This window comes from Betta splendens, chromosome 17 (assembly GCF_900634795.4).
Source record: "Betta splendens chromosome 17, fBetSpl5.4, whole genome shotgun sequence".
In the NCBI taxonomy this organism is placed as follows: domain Eukaryota; kingdom Metazoa; phylum Chordata; class Actinopteri; order Anabantiformes; family Osphronemidae; genus Betta; species Betta splendens.
In genome coordinates, this window is record NC_040897.2 from 1,573,616 (window position 1) to 1,596,427 (window position 22,812).

General features: G+C 41.5%; 1 protein-coding gene across 4 annotated transcripts; it reads right to left on the reverse strand.

The window, feature by feature from the left end:
- Positions 1 to 993: 993 nt before the first annotated feature.
- On the reverse strand, positions 994 to 22,640 carry LOC114844313 (solute carrier family 12 member 7-like). Of its 4 annotated transcripts, XM_029131589.3 has the most exons (27): positions 22,216 to 22,640; positions 16,938 to 17,029; positions 15,693 to 15,824; positions 12,857 to 13,003; positions 11,319 to 11,373; positions 10,419 to 10,549; positions 10,209 to 10,333; positions 10,029 to 10,133; positions 9,095 to 9,306; positions 8,754 to 8,921; positions 8,547 to 8,645; positions 8,295 to 8,352; positions 7,845 to 8,019; positions 7,289 to 7,407; positions 7,071 to 7,169; positions 6,597 to 6,716; positions 6,233 to 6,337; positions 5,965 to 6,133; positions 5,390 to 5,585; positions 5,098 to 5,267; positions 4,702 to 4,833; positions 4,400 to 4,507; positions 3,993 to 4,094; positions 3,339 to 3,508; positions 3,059 to 3,073; positions 2,665 to 2,798; positions 994 to 2,229 (listed from the first exon to the last, which is right to left on the reverse strand). In XM_029131589.3, exons 1-27 carry the CDS (start codon positions 22,358 to 22,360, stop codon positions 2,138 to 2,140), a joined length of 3,375 nt encoding a protein of 1,124 aa, XP_028987422.1. In that variant the 5' UTR covers positions 22,361 to 22,640; the 3' UTR covers positions 994 to 2,137. The 4 variants fall into 4 exon arrangements, with proteins under 4 accessions (XP_028987422.1, XP_028987423.1, XP_028987424.1 ...); XM_029131590.3 differs by lacking the exon at positions 3,059 to 3,073; XM_029131591.3 differs by lacking the exon at positions 3,993 to 4,094 and having other exon boundaries at positions 22,216 to 22,639.
- Positions 22,641 to 22,812: the final 172 nt, after the last annotated feature.

The window sequence follows — 22,812 nt, forward strand, 5'->3', positions numbered from 1 at the left end:
TCTGCATCTGACCCGTCCCCTGGGGAGCAGTGAGTGGAGCATGAGCAGAGCCAAACCAGTGCTCTACAGTACACACTGAGCTGACAGGCCACTAGAACCATGCTGCGTTGACTGAGTGCCCTAATGGCGATTGGTTGGGTTTTTTTAACACGCCAACACTTTTTTTCTATAATCCATCCTCACTGGAGATGTGTCTTCAAGCCTCTGGCTCATTCAACACACCTGATCCTGGTATCTAACCTGACCTGTTGCCCAACTAACTTGATAGTAAATAATAAGACAGGTGGAAAGTTTCAAAACCAACTCTACTGAAATATCATACATGATTCTTTTTGTGTGTTTATATGGTTCTTGGCCAAAGAAGCAAGTGTCATTGAGGGAAACAAAACCAAAAATGTTGAGTTCTCAACCTGTACCTTAAACTGCACAAAACGGAAGGACAGACGGATCAGAGCTGCGGTTCTGTGTTGCTGCTGACCCAGCGAAGCGCTCTGCAGGGGAAGAAGGAAGCCATTTATCCTGGGCCAAGCTTTACCACAGATTCTTACTGCACATCCAAGATTGTCTTTGTTCTTCATTGAACCAAGAGACAATGTTTGATTAGGTGATTAAATGGAGTTTGGGAAAGCGACCCTGGGCCAGTTATGTAAGAGAGCAACACGGCCATCATCTGGGTGAAACAGGAATGGATCCCTTTTGACAAAGGAATATGGGCATGTGTTATTTGGTTTTATATATGGAACCATCTCAGGCATATATAATGTATATATGCATATATAATGGTCTATAACAGTCATTCTTATGAATTTAAATGGCTAAACCAAGGCATAGTCAAACTAGAGTCTTTTGCTTATGTTGCATAATTTATATTTGAAGGTAACCTAAATTGGCAACAATATCATTATGACCCAAACTGTAATAGCAGATAGTTTGGTTGTCCTCGCTCCTACACAGTACAGAAATAATGCTTTTCAAATTTAAAAAAAGGCATTGTTGTTTATTGTATTTGAATTTTTTTATTTAAAAGCCAAATTCGAACAGAAAGTATTTACATAAAATTTCATGACAAAGTTCCATTCAAAGGGACAATGTGTGATGCTGCACATTATCCACAATGAAACAGCACAACAGCCAGTGCTGCTGCCAATGATGGGTTTTGTTTATGCAATACATTTATATATATATATATATAAAATCGACAAAAGTGCATGTGGAAATTTTGGGTGTTCAAGTAGAAGACACTGAATTGTCTTGGTCATCGAGTACAGGTACAGTATGAATGCAGAACATCTTTTAAAACATGAACCAATACAGTGTGTTCAGATAGTCCTGGTCTCAATCACAGTGAAATATGTCTATGGAAGGTTCCTGATTGGCTGCTTTAGTTAGTTCATCACACATTATCATCAGCGCATTGGCAATAAATGTATCTGCTGCAGATTTAAAAATCTCCTATTGTACATAACAGTTAGTGCAAACTGCCTAGTTACGACACCATTTTACTGTATGCTCTAATAAAAAAAACAAACAAGAGAAAGGAATCTATACATACACAACTAACGCAACGCAACATGGCTACAAAACTAACTTGACTACATGCACAGCAGCTCATTATCTTCATCTGTTTCTGATTACAGTTAATGTCAATGTGGCATTAAAATAGTTTCTCACAAATTGCCAACATGAATATGGTCTGACTTACAGACAGGGCAGCCTACTAAAATAGTTGTCCATCAGCTCCAATCATAACCTTTTGTTCTAATATTGGACCAGGCTCATGAATCCAAAGTTTCCTCTTCCTGGTGCCAGAATAAACGACGTCATTGTCAGCTGTGGTTTTCTTGTATTGCTCATTAAAAGTAACATGCGTATTAGCAAACCAGCACAACTAACAAGTGTTGTTCCTCCAAGTGAAGTGATATGAACATGGATCCAGGGAAAGTTCAAGACTGTCATCCTGAGGGACACTTCTGTCCGTTACAGCCCACAGACCTTTAAGCATCGTGCTGCTGCTTTGTGAAGCAGGGCACTGTGTGCACATCCTTCCTCAGACGCTGCCTCCGCTCCTCCTCTGGACGCCCCTCTGTCTGACTGCTTCCTTCCAGTGTGCTTCAAAACAACTGAAAACATTTGGGTATTAGGAGTAGATGGTGATCACCTCTCGACCTCCTCCACGGACCAACAGGACGCGATCCAAGCCTTCCATCAGCACCTCCAGAAACTCCATATCTGAGACACATTGTGGTTAAGGAAGCATAAATGACACCTTGGCCCCATGACCCCTCTTTCACAGTTAGGAGCAATAAAGTGAAGAATTGAAGTGAAAAAAGTGAAAATACTACTGTATAATAAAATTTAGTTGACTTTACCTAATGCTACCTGATATTTGTAAATGATGACTGACTGATCTAAAAGTGATCAGATAAAAATAATCTAAAGTATTTTAACTCTTGGAAACATTTAGTACATGTCGTGTATGTTTGCGTCTTGTGTGTTATGTCTAAAGGGATGGTTTTGAGTGCAGAGCCACTTTCTAACCTGATCTTTGTAAATTGGGGTGAGGTATTTGATTTGCGTTAACCGTCTATTCAGGCAGGCAGGCTACAAACGGAGATAAGGCAGCAACTAGTTAAGCCAATGAGCAGCTAATCTGTGAGAGGATACAGTTCTCGTCCCCTTTCTTGTTCTTGGGTGGACCTGGCATGTTGAGGAGGACCAGGTGTGACTCGCAGGATTTCTTCACCACTACCTCGTTGAGCTTCACGGCCGTGTGCATCCTCCGCACGTTGGAGTGGCTGCTGCATTGAACCAGAAATGTTAGCTATAAAAGCAACTGGGACCACCCTGTCATTTACTTTAGTTTAGGGTTAGCGCGTTATAATGTCAAGAAACCAGCAATCTGCAGAGTGCTCAGGAATCTAACATGCAGCTTGGACACGCGTGCAAACTGAACTGGTGAGTCACTTGTTTAAGTGGAACAGATGATTCTCGCACACAGACAGAGTGACTTCATGCACATGCAGACTGAAAAACAAAAAGTTAACAAAAAGGGACTTACAGATTCTCCCACTCACTAGAGGAAGAGCAAAGACAACAAAATAAAATTGAAGGGCCACTTGATTCGATGGCCATGATCTGTGTGCTGGACAGTTTTAACACATGAAATCATGAATATGCAGGCGAGGGAAATGCTGCTGAACTGGGCACCAGGATACGACAACGTGGGGCAGAAGTACATGGGATGCAATAATAATTTCAAAAATGAAATAGACTGTAGCCATTCACAGCCTTTGGTGACTATTATACCTGAAATGCCATTCATTTGGAGCTGTACTTACGGCTTCATGTTAAACACATCTTTGAGCGGCATGGCTTCTCTGTGTTTGCTCCTCTCGTTCACCAGTTTATCTTTGGTCCAGGTCATATGGACGCGATCCGGCGTGGCGGCTGCAGCTCTGTCGTTCATGGCAGAGTGAGAGGCCGTGTTGCGGTCATGAATCAGCTGGGCCTGAAAATTGGAGGTCAGATGACAAATGCATGTTTTTTTTTAGCAAATTTAGTTTCACAGTGCGTCGATAGTTTTCGAATGTGTCCTTAAATAAAAATGTAGTGCAAATGCAGTGACAGCATCAAAGGCAGGCAGGAAAAGCGAGAATGAAGGACAGATGAAGTGGATGCAAAACTACAGAGACGAAAGAACGTGCAGGAAACATAACTGCATAAATGCAGTGTGACCAATATCTATGCAGACTGGGTACAGTAGGTGAAGTGGATTATTAAAGCCTTGACTTCCTCTGCTGGAAGCGGTTGGGTTTTTAACCGGGATAGAGGGAAAAACAGTGAACTGGCAACAGGATGTGTGAGGCTCATCCCAGAGTTCTGCCTCTCGTAACGGCGCCGATTAAAGTCAGGCAGTCTGGATGAATGGAACACAGCGGTGACAGACCGACAGGCGTGTCTGTGCACGGCTGGCCGTTACCACTCGTCTCTACCTCATCCTTTGGAACACACGGCGCGTTGGGGGAACGGCCGTCGTCACCGGACGACTTCTTCTTCTTTACGGAGCCGCGTGACACGTCTGAGATGCTCTGAATCTGAGCCAGTTGTCCGATCGCCACGCAGGGGGTGGGGGAGAGTTCAAAGGTCAACAATAAGAGCAGAGGCAAGGAGGCAATGCGTGCGTCAGTTCTACAGCAAAACTTTAAACGGGAACAACGGTAGCTCCTGGTGTTTTACCCTTTACCTTACATGTGCTCACAACACCTTTCGTTGGTTTTAATTAAAACGTCTTTGTCGCTTTATTCAACCTGGTAATTTACTATACAGGTTTAGAATGTTTGTGTATATGAGCCAGAATAAGACATGTCCATTAAAGGTAGAGTCATGCACACCACTGTACCTCTCTCTCCCTCTCAGTGCGAGACAGATGCATCTGTTTAATCATTTGGGATCTCTGCTCCATTACCAGCGTCTTCTCATATGTGAAGGCTGAGATGTCACTGTCGTGCTAGAATGGCAGAGAGAACATGTATAAACTCATCTCACCAAGGAATGACATTCAAATAAGGTCACTCTAGGTCACATTATTTGTCCATGACAGTGATAAAATAAAATTCTACTGCCTGTAACATCCATAACTGCCTGCATAAACTAAATGACTTGGAAGATATGGAGTGAATGAATAACTGGAGATGATCTCACCATCTCTACCACCTCCACCACTGCATCCAGTCGCAGCTGATAGAGAAACATCTGAAGATCCTTCTTCATCTGGATGGAGTTGTCATCCATCTGTGCTACTGTGAAGATTCTCATTTTGCACTTCTTCCATACCTACACAAATAAGTCACACGCCACTTCAGTTTTCGTTTCGCCAACATATGGAAATATGATAGTGTTCCTGAGGAGATGGCCTCAGATTAAATGTTTATACAATCACCTATAATGAGCTAAACTGTGATCAGAAATGTGCAATGAGAATTTTATTGCCAATGCTGAATTTGAGGTCATAATCTGTTTCAGTTATAAAGTTTGAACAACTTAGTTGAGGAATTAAAAAGGCTTCATAAAACAATGAAGGTACTGTAAAACCCCTACTTTGTGCTGTCTCAGTAGAAATGGCAGCAGCATGAGCAGTCCGCCATCGTGTACAATCCACCACACGTCAATGGTTCCCTCTGACAGACGCTTCTGGTTACTGGGAAACATGTCGATGTTCTTGGCAACCAGCAAAGCCTGATGTGCTGCCGTTGTCTCTCTCACTGTCTCTACAATAGGGGAAAGATTTAAGGGAATGTTTTTTGTGTACATCACTTCACGCCAAATACTGGTCAAACAAACTGAACTAAATACAAGTCATTTTATTCTGTTGGAACACGGTGTAGTTCACCTATGAAATTCCTCCACGAGGAGGAGTCCTGGGCTTGTTTCCATGCAGCTGGCCAGGCCATCAGTACAGTGTTGTGCTTCATTCCTCCCAGTCCTGCTGACTGGATGAGCAGAGAGAAACCATCTCGCAGGTTGGATGACACCACCACGTGGGAAAAACCCTTGGTCCGTTCTGCAGCCATGGCGGCTCTCAACTTCTACAGCACACAAAAGAAAAGGAGCTGAAGGTTAGACCTACAGCAGAGTAAATGGCCATCCAATAAGTAGCAGTCTGGCCAATATGGTTGATATGTGGAAGTGTCCTTGGGCAGAACTCTGAACCGCCAGTTGCTCCTTGTGCATCGCAGCAGCTGGCATCAGTGTGTGAATGTGAGGGTCAATGAGAAGCTACTATAAAAGGCATTTAGGATCCCTGAAAGGGTGCATAAATGCACTATATAAATAAACTCACCAGGTACATTTTTTGGAATGTACCAAAAAGCTTCCAATAAACATCTATTGTTTGTAAATCTGATAATGATGAATTCAATTCCTTATCAATCTCTTTGCAATAATATTAAATAAAAATGTATGAACCTGCTCTCCGGTTTTGGCATCTTTGCCTCGGGTCATGTACGTGCCCTCGAGGACTGAGCAGACGATGGTCAGCCCCTTCCCCGCTTTGATCTGAGACGTGAAAGACAGGAGACGGGGGTGTTTTATGGCCAGGTCCGGGTTCAGCTTACACAGCACCAGCACTTGAGGCCTGGACAGAGAGAGAGAGAGAGAGAGACAACTGTATGTTACTGGTTACTGACCTGTACCATGAACCACCAGCCAAACACACATTTTAGTACATGCTCACCTCCAGTTCTTGGTGTGCAGTGGTTCCTCCTCTAACCGGAGAAGCGCATAGCGAGCTGCATTCAGGGAAAGGCCTCGGATGCCATCTCCCCACTCCTTAGCTGCCCTGCAAGTAGCAGTTCAAGTCAGAGGGTTTCACAGTTTTTTGGCAGCCTGCAATATTTGTCTACAAAAAGTAACTCAGATTTGTAACTCATCAAGTACTATATATATATATATATATATATATATATATATATATATATATATATATATATATATATATATATAATGTGTGTTTTATAATGAGTGTGACAGTTTACTCTTGAATGCTACTGGTAAACATCTAATGCAGTTTACTTGACCTGAAGCCCCCCCACACTTACCCCCTGTACTCAATGTACTTGTAGATACAGCCAGCTATCACCATGGCAACCAGGGCGTAGAGCCAGGAGGAGATAAACATGAGGGAGACGCACAGACTCATTCCTAAGAAGGACAGGGCCCTACAGGACGCATGTAAACACACACACACACACACACACACACACACACACACACACACACACACACACACACACACACACACACACACACACACACACACACACACACACACCACGCACGCACGCACGCACGCACGCACGCACGCACACAACACACACACACACACACACACACACAGAAACACACACACACACACACACACACACACACAGAAACACATACACACACACACACACGCACACACACACACACGCACGCACACACACACACACACGCACACACACACACACACGCACACACGATGGTTTGAGGGCCAGTTTGGAATACACGCTTAGGTTCGTACAGTATCTCACCAGTGGTAGAATTTAAAACGGGGTCGCCAGTTGGGGGTATGGAGCAATGTTTGAACAGCGCAGGCCAAGTTGACAAATAGATAGCACATGAGGAAGAACCTGAGGACACACACCAGTGACAAATGAATACCTAACCAATACATTTATGCCAACAAGCTGAAAGTAGCAGGCGAAAAGCATGCAGTGTGAGAATGTAGCAGGTTTTTGTATTTACGCACATGGAGAGGATGGGGGCCACAGCATCCAGAGAACCAATGAGGACGCCTATCTCACAGATGGCAACGGTCAGCAGTAGACCCCAGGTGGGCTCGCCGTTAGCCTTCCCACTCCCAAAGACCTGACAAAGGCACACGCAGGGGTTTTCATGCTTTTTATTATCATATACAAAATGAAATAAAGGCACTCTTGCTTTAGCACTGTCATGAACAATAAATAAATCATGTAAGTTATCAGTGCAGTGAAGTTACACTGCTTGTACCACAAAGGAAAACACTGCATAAACAGAGACATCGGACTAGAAACTAAATAACCAACCATTATGATTCAGCGTAAGATGGTTTTCGTAAGTCTCATTAATTCATCACTCACCCTTATTTGAAGTTTAAATATGATTAAAATCAACAATGTAAATTTGGATGCTACAATTAATCCGGTGACAGGCACAAACTTAATGGTTAAAAATATTTGTGCCAACCTGATCCAAAGCAGTCATTTTGTGTTTTGGTGATCTAAGATCACACGGCCGTTAAGACGAGACACATGAGCAACTCTGACCTGTAAAAACGGAATGATGCCATCCCGAGCGATGGCCTGCAACAGTCGAGGGGCACCGGTAAGGCTCTGAAGGGCTGCCCCACAGCAAGAGAAAAAGGAGCCAATCACAATCAACCAGGGTGACGGCCAGGCCAGAGCCCCGATCACTGGGGTCTTCTTCAGTGAGAAACCAAACCTGAAACAACATCCAACAAGTGTGCAGTTCACAAGACGCACTGTGTGTAAATAACATGACCATATACATCATATCACTCAATCTATCCATCTATTTACATATAAATAATGTTTCAAAATGCATTGGGCCCTACTATGAAGAACTAGATTTTCAGCTTTGATCTCTATTAAAACATCTGATCAGCTCTGATTGCACTGCTAGTTTAGAGCTGAATGTTCAGTATCAGCTCTAAACTAGCAGTTCACTCCTCATGAGATGATGAAAAAGCCACTTACTTGTCTCTCAGCACAACACCTTCAATACAAGCTCCGAACAGAACCACACAGGAAATGTCTAAGCAGGATGTTTAGATGAAAATGCATATTTTCAGTTTCATTACACAGCTACATAAAGGAATCTAACAAGAAAACATCACAAAAATCTTAAAGCCAAATGTAGTGCAATTATGTAGTATTTCATGTATATCTGTCTGCTTTAACCATCGACATTACCGGATAAATCACATGTTTAAACACACAGTAGGATACAAATGAAAGAGGTGGTGAGAATAGCCATTATGGTTCCTACTGGAATCGACCTCTGCGCATCTCTTAGATCACCAGATCTATTAGAGCCAGCCATTATACCTGAAAAACACACACGTGTCATAGAAAAGATGTTTCTGGATTAACTAAAAACACCTCCATGTTGTCACTATGACAGGTCTTTTACAAGTGCTGCAGCCTCTCATCTACCTGTGACTGAAGGGAAATATATTCCCACCAGTATAGTGAAGCAGGTGGCGATGTCGTTGAAGACAAATGGCATATCAGTCACATTGACGGAACTCTGGGCTGGTTCTGAAGCCAGGTTTTCCTTCTCTATAAGCATGCCTGCTTTACCATAGTTGCTCCACAGGTTGTCTAACAGACAGAAGAATACACCATCAACTAGACCATTAACTATGTTATTCATAGAAAGGAAAAAAAGGAGTTCCCAGAAAGTGGATCAGTAGCCTTAAGGCTATAGTGACATGATGAGGCACAGGAACGGCGGACATCCCACCGGTTGTGGCTCAGAACCCTTCCTTCCTCACCTTTGATGACCCCACTACGAAGCCCTGGTATGGCCGGTATTTCTGTCAGGTTGTTTAAAGTGAAGTATTCATCGCAGGTGGCGTTGGCATGTTGACCATTGCAGAAGAGGGACGAGAGGCTGGTGGCCACAGTGATGTTGTTCACAACCTCCATCTTTGCACATGTATCAAAAGGTTCATTTTTCAGAGAGCGGTTCCCCAAAAGACAGACACTACAGACAAAGACAGAAGTGTACAGAAGAAGTGACACTGTATTTACATTTTACTGTTGATGCAGTGATTTACAAAACAGACAGCAGTATTTAATTTTAACTAGACACAGGCCAAAATTAAAATGCAGAAATCAAAACGATGTGCGAAAACGATGTCCTGATGAGGGGAAAATCTGAACCCTTGGATTCATCGTCCCAATAAAACTGTATGAGACGTCATAAAAGGATTTACCGAAAAGACATGAATAGGGTGAACTAGTGTCAAAAAGCTGACGGTAAATGTAGCCATTTAATTAAGGCCACAGACTTAAACCAGCTGAATCACACTCTAAAGGTCGTCATCAAAATTAATAATAAAAATTATTAATTGAGAGAACAATTATGAAGGTGCCAATGAATTAAAAACAATAAACTACTCAATTATGGACTGTGTGTTCTAACAGTGTATTAATGAAGGTAGAAGTTTCTACTTTACACAAATGAGAGCAACTCAAAACTTTAAGATCGAGGGTCATCAAGAACATTTGTTATTTAAGCTGTGGCACCAAACAGAACCAATGAATAAAGAAACAATTGACACGTCAAATATTTCTCAGTTTCTTTCTGTTTCTCTGCACAGTGTACACATTTAAACTTGTGTGAGCTATTTAGATACTATTTTAATACTCATTCCTGTGGTGTCAACTCAAGCAAACAAAAAGTATAGCAGTGAGTGCACTCACCTAAAATCAGGGGGTGCGATGAGGGTCTTGATGACTCCTGCATAAGTGGCCAATAAAGAGAGAATCACGCAGGCCAGAAACACTAGAGCCAGTTTGTTCACATACCTGCAGAAGGAAAGGGAAGATGTTTAGTGTATAGAATTAGGAGTGTTAGTGTATGCAAGTAGCCTACATACTTACTTTACTCCTACGAACACTACCAGTGCCATCAGAAACAGGCAGCAGGTGCCATACACGCGCATATTGTTGAACATTGGTTCATTTTCGCTTTCATTAAACACTTTTGCAGTTGGAATAATGTATATCTGAAATTCATCAAACAGCACAACAGACGGGACGTTAGTTTGTCACACTGATACCTACAAACATCCTACCAGGTCAGAAACATACCAGCAGAATCTCTATGGTACCCAGTATGTACATGGATCCAGCAAAGGTGGTGCCCAGGTAGAAACAGAGGCCGACGGCTCCTCCAAACTCTGGACCCAAAGATCTGGAGATCATGTAGTACGACCCACCAGCTTCAAAAGATATCAGTTCAATTCGTTAGAATACATAAAGATATTCCCTATTTCATTCAAAATGCATTTTTGTGTGGTTTATTGGCGCTTAAATGCATCTAAATCATATCTAATCTAAGACATACAGAAACTTGCATATAAAATATTTTTCTGGCATGAGGCAAATTTTTTTTTTTGTTTATTACAGAAATGCTGCTTGTCAGCAAAGAAAGGGTTTCATTTTCTTAGTGTTGTATGATGATGCCATCACCAGAATAATAAATTAAATGTATAGGAACAGTGATGATCAATGAATCACTGAAATGAATGAACGTTGGCATAAAGTAGCAGGAACTATACTATAAACAACAAAGTAAAACCTACATCACAATGACTTCAAAGAGAAGTCTTAACGTAATTGGATTTAATACGAATGCAGATGCGGTGCCCAAGCACAAGAGAGCGGAGAGTACTCCAGAACATGGTTCAGGTCTAATCCACAGCTGTGGTGATGTGATACAAGTTTAAGGTTTTGCTGCGAAAGCAGGTTTAACCCGTTACTATATATTAAAGGGTTCACCTGCTGTATAATTTCCACCAGCACCAAAATAAGATGAAGGATAGAGCACAGATTAACATGTAAATCTAAATTAAGTGTATTAGGTATCGAGTAAACATGAATTATGGTCACAGTAACTCAAACTAAAAAAACAACAACATAAATAAAATAAAAAATATATAATAAAGCATAGAAAATTTCAATATTTTTCAATGGGATTTCTTAATGTACCTGGGACAACACCATTGGTTGCGATGGCACTCATGGATATGGCTGTGAGAAACGTCTGCAGGAACACAAAGACAATGCATTTTATGTTTGGGACAGAAGAAAATAGAGAGGAAACTTCCTTCTATGCAACTGTGAAAATCCAACAGCACGTTCCTACACATTGGGCTTGTGGATCTTCCACGCCCGCCCAGCCCCCCACCACCTCCTACACTGCACCTCGCTCACAACAGCCTGGACACTCTTTTGTCTTGGGGACAAAGAGCCTCACAGCGGCCAAACTTGTGTCTTTCTACAGATCACAAGTCCACGGTCTGTCCGCCTGTCATGGGCTCGGGTTTCTGGTGGAGTTCTGCCCAAGGGCCCGAAGGTCACACACATTCAACTGCCCTCACTGAGTCATTGACACAAGTGCTTTTGGAGTTTGAAAATGCACCTTCATTATTTCCACATAAGCATATTGTTAAAGGTTGATGTAATATTACCTTGTGGACTGTTAGTTGTGTACTTGGGTGCTGGAGCCTATTGGAGCTTGGACATGTTGACGGTCCATCACAGGGCCACACACAGAGGCATAGTCACTATGTTTATTGGTAGCGCAGATAGATGCCACACAGCTTTGAGCATTTTAACCAGCTCTGGACCAAACGGCCACATTAGAGACATGTGGGGAAAGCTGCTATGCTGATTTTATTCTCACACGCAGTCTTCCCACTGTAGCTGCTGCTCTGGCGTGATTATACAATGACATCACAAGACTACTCTTTATAAATGTCATTATGACATCTCCTCCCATCCATGATTTTTAAAAACTGATTAGCATTTTTCTTGTGACGTTAGAACTAAAGTGGTGACTTACAGTATATCTTTGTTTTCAACAGTTGTGCCAGTGGTGGACGCCCCCTTTACACCAGATAATGATTCGCTCACCTTTTCCCATTTAACATTTATTCCTTCAGAACTTTTTTTTTGTCTTCGCTTGTGTCATCAATAAAACAATATAACTTAGATTATATTATAACTTATAACTTAGACAAAGGCTAATCGGATCAAAAGTCATTACTTAAAGTGAAAGTGAGCTTTATTCAATTACATTTTAATTTAAAGTGTGGGGAACTAGGTATCAGCACAATGTCCAAACTGCTTTACTACTGTAAGAGCTTGTCTTTGTTCTCTTATCAACATTTTGTCTAAAACATCAGGGCCAGGACGCGTATATACTGCAAGAGGTTGTTGTGTGGAGATTGCACCAATCATGTCACATGAGTGCTGAGCATTTAAGTTCAAACTGTTCAAACAGTCAGCTCTCTGTTTAGCCATCTGGCACTACTGACGTACAAATTCAGTTTATAAATAAGACAGTAATTATCAGCTTGTTTGAAACTCTTCTGTGGGTTCTCGGTCATTGCTCTGAATGCGATCATTAATCAATCAAAACATACGGCATTTGAAGCAGCATGCATCGATTCAGACGGAGACTTCACATCAGACGTCCCGTACGTCATCGACGCTAAGCTGGGCCGTTGGATGACGTTACTCACGCAGATGCAGCACATGAAGACAACGGCGAAGGACTCCAGGATTCCTGCTGTACCAACGATCCAGGTGAGACGCAGGAAAAGTATCACTCCAAGGATGTTCTGCATGCACGGCAGGTAGACTCCTATGAAGGTTCCCATTGGTGGGATCTGTGGATGAATAGAGGGAGCTTTTAAACTCAATTCCAAAACTGTATCACTGCAGCTAATCTGCATGTGCATCATCCACCCTGAAAGATTCTAAAGGAGGAAGTGAGGACAAACCCACCACGCTGCAAGTATGTTATACATCAAACCCCTCCACTGCTATGACAACCACAGCACAACCTATAGGCTGTGTGATTTACTCTTTCAATGGAAGTCTTAAAAACAATTACTTGCATTCCCGACTGCAGCAGTCAACAGACACCTTAAACAAAGCCAACATAAAAGAAAAATTTAAGGAATCGTCGATTCTGAAATTCAACCATCATTAATTATAACTAAACAACTTTTACCCAAGGACAAAATATATAATTTTTCCTGTGGTGTCTCTTGAGCAGCTCAGTGCAGACACGATGCGGAAGAGAGACGTTTGTGCCAAAATGACCATAAGTTTAGAACACAAACCTGTATGTATAAAATTAGAACATTAAACTAAGATTATGTTTTATTTGTAGAATTGTTTTGTTTTTAAAAAAAAAAAAAAACAACGCTGGAGTGTGAAAACTAGTTGAAAATGTACATGCTCTGAAGTGGTCCTGATGCAGACGCGTGCAGCAGTTAAAACTACAGCACCTTCTTACTTAACAAGCTGAATACAGCACTTTATAAAAAAAGATAATAGCATAACTAATGAGGTGGTTGAGTCTAAAAAACACGCAACAACCTGCTGCCAGATTTTCAGACAAAGCATTTCAGCATCAAAGTATTTAAACAAAAAGTGTTTTTGTAAGTGGCCGCATCACCTACGAGGATGAACCAGGGTTTGGATTTGAAAACACTGCTGTAGGGTAAAATGTTAAAAAAAAAAAAAAAAAAAAAAAAAAAAAGAAAGGACTGAAATTTTGTCTTCTCTGAACATTTTTTATTATTTATAAATGCTTGTGAAATTATATATTTCACAGGACGTTACAGATTAACTCATTCTCATGCAGCGTGTCTGTCTTTGAGTTGTCAGCGAGTGAATAACAACAATGTTCTAAGATTGAATCTGTATCACTCACTTGGACTCTCCTTATCTTCTATAATTATAGTATGCAACCAACTGTAAAACATATAATCACATTCACCTTTACAACCTCCCTGTCCAAAAACCAAATGCAGCTCACGTACCATCTTTTGAGCTACAAATACTTTGTCCTTGGCCGTCTCCAACACACTCCGTCTGCCTGAGGTAGATTTCCAAATCTCCCACATCTTCGTGGTTTTCTTTCTCTTCTTATCCTAGTTTTGTCCACTTCACACTAACTGAAAGTTTTAGTCTCAAGCTTATTTCTGTGCACACTGAAAAAAACAGCACTATTTAGGGGGCGGGTTCTAATAAAACCTCCTCAATGCTTCTACACAGAGTAACAGACCAAAATCTCGATGACTTTTACGCAATTTGGGGTTTACAATCAATAACACAAAGTGCTACAAAGAGCATATTATGAACAATTTGACCGATTTAAATCAATAGCCTGGTTTCATATATTGCTGCAGCAAACGTTGAGAGCAGCCTTGTGGAGCTACAGGGCCCACATTTTTTAAAAAAGCCTTCCTTTTTTCACAGCTTAGTCGATAAATGCATTCAGATTCCATCATGCCCCAACATTACGCAAATTGTAGTCCAAAAATGCTAAATATAAAAACATTATTTTTATGTGAAAGAAAGGAACAAGCAGCTTAAACCTTGTGTTCAGTGTTCAACAGTGTCACAGTGTTTACCAATAGCATGTGGCCTGCAACTACTTGTGCTTCCTCTCTTTTCTGGTAAAGTTTTGGAACTTATATTTGTAGAGGAAAATAATTGGTTTGTGTGTTGTTACCTTATGCTAACACGGCTAACTGGGCTAGCATAAGGGCCTGTTCAAGGGAATCAGCTGACAGAGTTGGAACCAGCAGGACAGTGGACCTGGAGGCCTCAGTTTGACACGTGCAGTCTAATGTATTGCAGAACAAGTCTTCCTTAGGTTTATTCCTTTTCTTTTCCTTTATTCCACTCCTCCCAGTGGACACATTTGACATAACAGACAGTTGTCTTTAATGGAGGGCAATCAAAGTGTGGATGACAACACCTTTAACCTTTTTAAAAAAGGGAGAAACTTAATTCAAGCACTGTCACCTGAAATGGCTGATTTGTAATTTGGCACTATATGCGTAAAATAGATTTAAATGAATTGGACTGGTTGATCCTGAAAAGCTGTGATGTTTAAACGGCAGCATGTGGTTGATAACTGTAAAATAGCCACCACACTAATAGTAAGATGAAATAGCACATACAAAAACAGCATTTTCTTTCCATTGATTACCTGTAAAAATAAAAGCGAGTTTCCCAACTAAGAGCAGGTTCCGCTAACTTATAATTCTAAGCAGAGCAAGTCTGATGCCAAAACCCTCAGTTATATAGTTTACTTATTTAAAGGAGAAGAGAAATGCAAACAGCAATGCAGTTAATTCTCTAGAAACTACATGTTTGACTTTTCTTTTTTAAATTGCCTCGGATTTTATTCCAAATACCAATTAGCAAAGTCAAAGCATCTGCCTACAAACCTGAAAGGCGGAAATAAAGTTTGATAATTATCGTACCACAGCTTACACCTAAAAGCGAAAAAAGCAGAGCAAAGAGGAGAATCCAAGGTGAATGAAGCCTTCATACCGAGACGGTGACCTTCTTGATGCCATCCGCATACTCTGCCTCCTCATGCTCACGAACGCCCTGGGGCAGGTTGGTGTAGTTGGCCAGCTTGTTGAGGAGGGATGACACCATGGGCGTACTGTCCATTTCCTCCTGCAGTGAAAAACACAAGGGAATAATGTTATTTCTTCCTCTCTTAAATTACCAGCAGCTTCAGGTCAACACCTGTCACCTGTCTGTGGATTTACATTACATTACATTACAATACATCATTTTTGTTTCTCAAAACACTTGTAAAATAATAAACTAATTAAAAAACAGGACACTACTGTCAATGTTTTTATGATTGAATAACCTAATGAAAACTTTTGCCCTATGGAGGTAGTACCAGGTTTTTTCCCCAGATTCAAAGTACATTGTGCAAAAGCATCTGAATAGACGTCTTAATTAAACAAAGATGCCTTCTCCTGGCAAATGTTCCAAACAAACTGCATTTGTTCGGTCTCGTTCCAACTGTGCTGTCATGGATTACGCGATTTCACATGCTCCGTGAAGCCTGTAGGGTCTGAGATGTAGCTCTTCGGTTGCTATTTTTGTGAACACCGCGCAGCCTGACGTTGGGTGAATCTGCCAGGACGTCCAGTCCTGGGAAGACTGGCGACACGCTGAAAGCTTGTTTTTAACGCTTTACAGATTGATGAGCCGACACAAATGCTTCTAACCCAGACTGGTGCTCATGTTATTTCTCTTTGTGGCACAGTGAGAAACATCAGGCTTGAACAAATAACTTAAAAGGTGATGTACACGTCAATCAATTTAGACAATGAAATTTCTACTCCATAAAAACGTGATAACACGTTGAAAACATTGGCCAGAACCCCATACTCTACTGTGTTTCGCCCTGACCACCCAACTCAGTCAATGTTTGCAATGAAAAAACACTTGGAACATACAGAGTGTAAGCTGAGAGCGCATAAAACCAGGGACAATTACGATGCAATGAATGCATCATAGATTAATGTATATGCATTCAATTCATTCAATTAAATTTGAGCATGCCATAATGAAAGTCAGAATAATAACAATAACAAAAATAAATTACATTAAATTAATTAAATTAATTTTAATTTAATTTTAATTTTGTGTGTCAGATACACATGATATTATTATTAGTATTTTATATCCGTCAGCATAAGAATTGAATAGATTGTTTTATGCATATGATTTGTTAAGTGAGCGTTTGGAGAAACTGAACATTTTACTTGCCTCAAACAGAGCCATGTTTTGGCCCTCATAATACTGTTCATCGTCATTGTCAGAGTTGATAAATGGAGCAGATTCTCTTTGGCCATCATCATCTATTGGGAAAGACAAAAGAACAAACTGTAAGTCATGGAACATTAATGAGCAGTAGCAGCATGAGAGTACAGCAATAAGACCAGCGGACCTGGGGTATGTTAAGGTTAAAAAAGGTTTTCATGTATTTGCCTTGTTTATTATGCAGAGATGTTCCAGCAGCATAAGTTGTGCTGCTCTTTTGCCTTTGTAAAAAAAATAAAATAACTGTGAAAATTGCTGAAAATACATAATATAAAATAAAATTAATGCTGGGCAAGACTGTGTTAATGCAGTTTGTTTTTATTATTAATATTTGGAAAGTCTGTTGCTCAGTGTCTCTGGCAACACGATGGGTCACTGAAGGACCGGGCTGCCGTTCAGTTCTGCCCGAGATACGCTTCTCAGCCAATCAGAGCCGTTGGGGGCGTGGCCTAAGACCGCTGCAGCGGCTGAGAAAGGTAATTGAGAAAAGGTAAAGTTGTCTGGCGGAGTTCGTTATTACACGCGCACGTACGCACACACGCACACAAACAAATTAATTACTGAATGCTTCTCATGTATTGCGATTAATTACGATTACTCGCAGAAAACTCGTGTGATTACGAATTTTAAATTAATGCCCAGCACTCAATAAAATACAACTTTGTGTGTCTGTGAGCAACAGTTACTGTTGAGTACTCGTTATAGTGACGCATTCGTCAAAGATCCCAGTCACGTAAAACCATCAGGAGGCAGAATGTGCTGTCTGAGTGTTTACCTGTTCTACTGCCTCTGGTTTGTCTCGTTCTACATCAATTCCCAAAAAACTTTAATCTTGGAACACATATACACAACTTCAACTTCAATCATTTCTGATTAATTTTCATTGCACCACAAAAAACATACATGCACATTTTCAATGCTTACCCAGCTGTGTGAGCGAGGCTCACCTTCACGTTTACATTGCTTTTTATTAACTTGCAGAAAAAACTCTAAATAAAATGTCTAATGCAATCATCACGTAAACCAGCAGGTGTCAGTATTATTTCATTTATAAAAGCTGTACTCCAGTTCAGCTCATCAGATACAGGAAGTATCTACAACATATACTCATTAGCCAAATTCCACCTTGTTAGTACAACAGTAGAATTAATAGTAGAGTTGGTTTTTAGTTTTAATTACACAAATGTACCTATAAAGTGGCTAGTGAGTGTACATTTTTATAGGATGTGATTAAATGACTGAGACAAACCACTACACTGGAATGAACTGAGATGTATGCGATAAACATTATTACTGCATTCTACTGTATTCAAAATATGTGTAAAATAGGAGAAGGGCTGGTGACATGGTCACATTATCTAATAAAATAAGGATTTGATTTTTATTCTTCAACAATGCATGAGTCAGCATTTGTAATACCAGTTTGGCCTGCTAGTGTTGTTACTAATTCCATTATGACTACTCTAAATACAAAGAACACACCATGCAGGTCACGGTAAAGGTGTGGAAAGGTTTAATAACCATGATCATCACTAAAAATGTCCATTATTCCAGAAAACTGTTCAATGTATCTTCAGACAATGCAAAGCTATGGGGACATGGTGATCCACCTGAATCTGGCTGGGAAAGAACAACATGACTCAGAGAAGCCCAGAGCCCTACAGTAACTCTGGAGGAGCGGCAGCCACAGCTCAGGAGGGAGTTTCTGTTTACAGCAGTATTAATCATGTTGTGGCAAGCCATGTAGGACATAAAGACATACAACTTACAGTGTACATCACAGCAGTGGCAGAATGGCCCTGTCAAAGTCAAGACCTGAATCCACTTCAGCGCCTGTGGCAAGACTTGAAACACTGCTGTTCTAACGTTCACAGACGCCCTCCATCCATTCTGACTGAGCTCGAGCAATTTCACAAAGGAAAATTGGCAAGAATTCTAGTCTAGATGTGAAAAGCTGGTATAGACTTGCTCAAAAGGTGTAGCTGGTGATTCTACCAAGTCTCAACTGCACCTAGGCATATTTCACTTCCCAACTATGTACCATGTGGGTTGGTCCATCACATGAAGTTCACAAAATACATGGGGAAAATGAAGAAAGGTTCAAGCAGTATAAAGACTTTAGTTGGACTCTACTCCTAATTAAGTGCAATAAACCTACATGACATTATATACCTTTATGTCTCAACATTTATTGCTGTAATTAGGTTTCATTGTGGCACTTAAGGTCGGATAACTTGAAAAATATTTCTACCCAATTTAATTTAAACTAAAATCTGAAAACTAACTAACTAACTGACTGTCTAACAGTTTAGGACATGATCATTGTGGCCCATGATATTCTTCAGACTTCTACTTCTTCTCTAATTCGGTTATAATAAAATGAACAAAATGTCATGTTATAGTTATATTTTGGAAAAAATAGGACAAAGCAGTTTGTCCTTTCCTCTGGTTCAGTGCCAAACTGGTTCCATCAGATGTCAGCACAAGGCAAGCTGCGTCTACTGGTTGTTAGTCCATCAACACCAAGACCTTACATAGCAGCATCATTAGCATTATGTTTGCTGTAATCTTGCCAGAGGTGCCAGTAAAAACTTCAATGTCAGCTTTGTACCTCGATAATTAAGGTAATTATAGGTGTTTTAAGTTTAAAGCCCAATTATTGTAAATGCTCCAAAAATGTAAAGACTTTGTATCTGCAAAGATATTCATGCTACAGGGCTAAAGTTTGGGATTCAGGCATCACCTTATACAGCTTATAGCTTTCTTTGATATTGACCTTGGCTCCTTTGGTTAATTTCAGAAATTTAGAATTAAATTAAAAAAAGATAAAAGGGACCTAAGGAGAGAACCACTGTAGGGCAATAAAACACAGTCTTTCTAATGTCAAAGTTTCAAGACTTCCTAACTATTAGGTTTGATTTTTAGGGGTGTCTGCGAAAATACATAATGACAAAGGGGAAACTCACTGTTGTACAAAACCTCATTTCACCTAAACACAAAAACAAAAGCAAAGTCAAAGCACCCTTTCACAAAACACAATGACACAGAACGGGCCACTCCTCAAAGGGAATAATGCCATTTTGACATCCTTTGCCAAAATACTTCCCAACTCAAATTCCCATTCATGAATGGTTGTGTAAATGCTATGATTGCTACCATAGAAGCAGACAGACCTGCTGACTAGTGCTATACTTGACACTGGTGATGGGATAGCATTAATACGATCGATGAGATCTGCTTTACAATGTGCACGTATCAAACACTGTAAATGTTCATTTTCATTCACGCTTGTTTTCAGACAGCGTTAAATTAACTGAACACAATTTCACTGTTACAGCCACAAAAACCACAGTCTAAGCAATAAAATGGAGCAGGTTGAAGCATAATGCAATGGAAAGGTATTAAGTTACTGTTTCCATAGATAGTTTGTTTATTCAGCACTCTGTGTGTGTGTGTGTTTTTGAGCAGGGTATAATAATGAAACTTAGTTGTTTGAAAGCAATTAAAGTTTATCAACATTTAGTTATAGTTATTTTAGTTGTGATTTTGCTCAGCTTCAGAGAGGTTAATCATTCTGGGTTTAACTGTACGCCCATTATGACTGGAGTCACATTCAGCCTAGCGTAACACTGTGACTGCAGGATTAACAAACAACTTAAGTGTCCAGCTGAGCATCCTCACTGCATATCTCAGCACTGAGATCACAGGCTCCAAGCACCATGCAGTAAATACTGGCGAGTGGAACAAATCGCACCGCTGCATCTCCGATGTACTGATTTCACCTGCATGTGCACACAGCTCACATGCTCTTTGAAGGAGGCGTGGAATTTAACAAGTGCCACCACTTGGCAGGTGCCTGTAAAGCCTGCTGCGACTGCCTGTTTAAACGGCCACGCAGACATGAGCGCAGGCAGATGCTCCAGCACTTTTACATTACTGAGCGTCACTCGTGACTATGTCATGAGCAACACACCTGCATGGACCACGCGCTGACCACTTTTAGCATCTTTGATTCCTCAGCTCATGTGAAACCAGCACTTACTGAAAAACTGTGCATGCTCTGGCAAGTACTTAACAAACAAGCAATGCATGTACAGCATATAATCTGATGTTGATAACAAGCAAGCCAGTTCAAGATTAGTTGAAGAGGTGTAAAATAAAAAATATTTGAATCTAGTAAAAACAACAATGAATAGAAAGGCTGCCATGAAATAACACTTACTACTTAATGTCAACAATTACTGGTGATAAAACCAAAATAAGCTTCGGCCTCGCTACAAAGACATACAACACATAGATGTCAAACAACTAAGAACGCACACACAAAATGACCACAAAGAACAGTTAAACATCCACTAAATGGAGACACAACAAACCAAACAAAACCAAAGTGACCAAGGGCAAAGTTGAGTTGTCAAAGGCTCCAAATACAGGCTAGAGTGTGGATGGAGTCTAGATCTAGATGAGCGAGCCTTCCACTGATCTCCACAGGAAGGTGAGGCGATCGCACCCACATGGACGCTGCAGCTGAGGCACATGACAATTACAACACCAGGGCGACACTCAGCAGAAGCTTGAGGTGCAGCTTCACAGATAGAATAACCATCAGAACGGGGGTGCGGCTGAGCAGGAGCCTCAAAGGTGCTCCCTCAGGTGGAGGAAGCAGAACACGAGGAAGCCGAGCGAGGACGCGTCAGTGCCGCGGCCGCTGGGCCTCGTTTGCCTGGTAATTAGCCCCGCAGCTCATAAACAGGCGCCTTCCTGTGCTACAGGCAGTGCCCTTTGAATTGCTGCTTTCCTCCTACATTCCAAAGGCGTAATTGCCTCCCAATGAGTCACTAAACATTTTCAAAATAAAAGCTCAATAAAGAGCATGATGGGTGAAACTGCGTGCGCAGTGAGTAGTTGTTATTTCAGACACAGCCCTGAACCACAGTGAAGCAAAAACCCTAAACATTAATCAGGGCAGTGCTGATGCAAGCGTCCAACAGGTTGTAGCTGGCTGAACAGTGGTGAACTTTAAAACGTGGTGCTGTGATGTGAAGTGTGTGTCTGCTGTTACACGTAGCTTAGCATTGGTTGATACACAAACACGGTGTATCAAACTTACTATTTTGACCCTTAATCGTCACTGTTTATGTCTTCCAGTCCCCACATGATCAGTCTAATAAGACAACATTAGATGTGACTGCGCATGCGGACATGTCTTGTGCTGTGCTCTCACCTGAAGGACTCTCCTGCAGGTTCTCCTCGTCTTTTTCCCCAAAGATTCTGCCCAGACTGACGGCTCTGCCGCCTCCGGCCGCAGCCACGCTGCCCCCGCCGTCCTCCGCGTCCTCCACCGGGACTACGGTGAAGCTGGTGGGCATCTTGGACGTTTGCGCGCCCTCAAGGAAGTCTGAGGTCCCCGGAGAGGACGAGGACGGGGCGCAGTGTTGACTTTCACAGAGCAGAGCATCTAAAGGAAGACGTTGAACCAACAAAGCCCCATTCGGGCGCCGGTGACAAAGCGCGAGTGTTCAGTCAGAGCACAACATGGCCCTCGCTCCAGCTTGTTTCCTTTCTGTTGGTAACATGATCCGGCAGCCTGTGCACGAGGAAGGCAAAAGTCCTCCAGTGAAACTCCTCAGACTCCCTCCCTCCCTTTCCCTCCTTTCCCTCCCTTTCTCCCCCGCGCCAAGGCTACTGCGCCACGTGACCGTCTATTTACCGTGTGAAGCGGGCGGCAGTCCGTACATGGAGAAGGCTGAAGCTCCTCCCACCGCCCTGACCGCCCCTCACGTACACATTCACACTTCCTATAGACTCTAGAAACTGTGAA

Bases quoted from the DNA above. Each gene is read 5' to 3' on its own strand.
- LOC114844313 (XM_029131589.3), bottom strand. From the start codon at position 22,360: ATGCCCACCAGCTTCACCGTAGTCCCGGTGGAGGACGCGGAGGACGGC. The intron at 15,825-16,937 runs GCAAGTAAAATG...TTTTCACTGCAG, and splicing joins AAAACATGGCTCTGTTTGAG to GAGGAAATGGACAGTACGCC. The intron at 13,004-15,692 runs GTATGAAGGCTT...ATTCATCCACAG, and splicing joins TCAAGAAGGTCACCGTCTCG to ATCCCACCAATGGGAACCTT.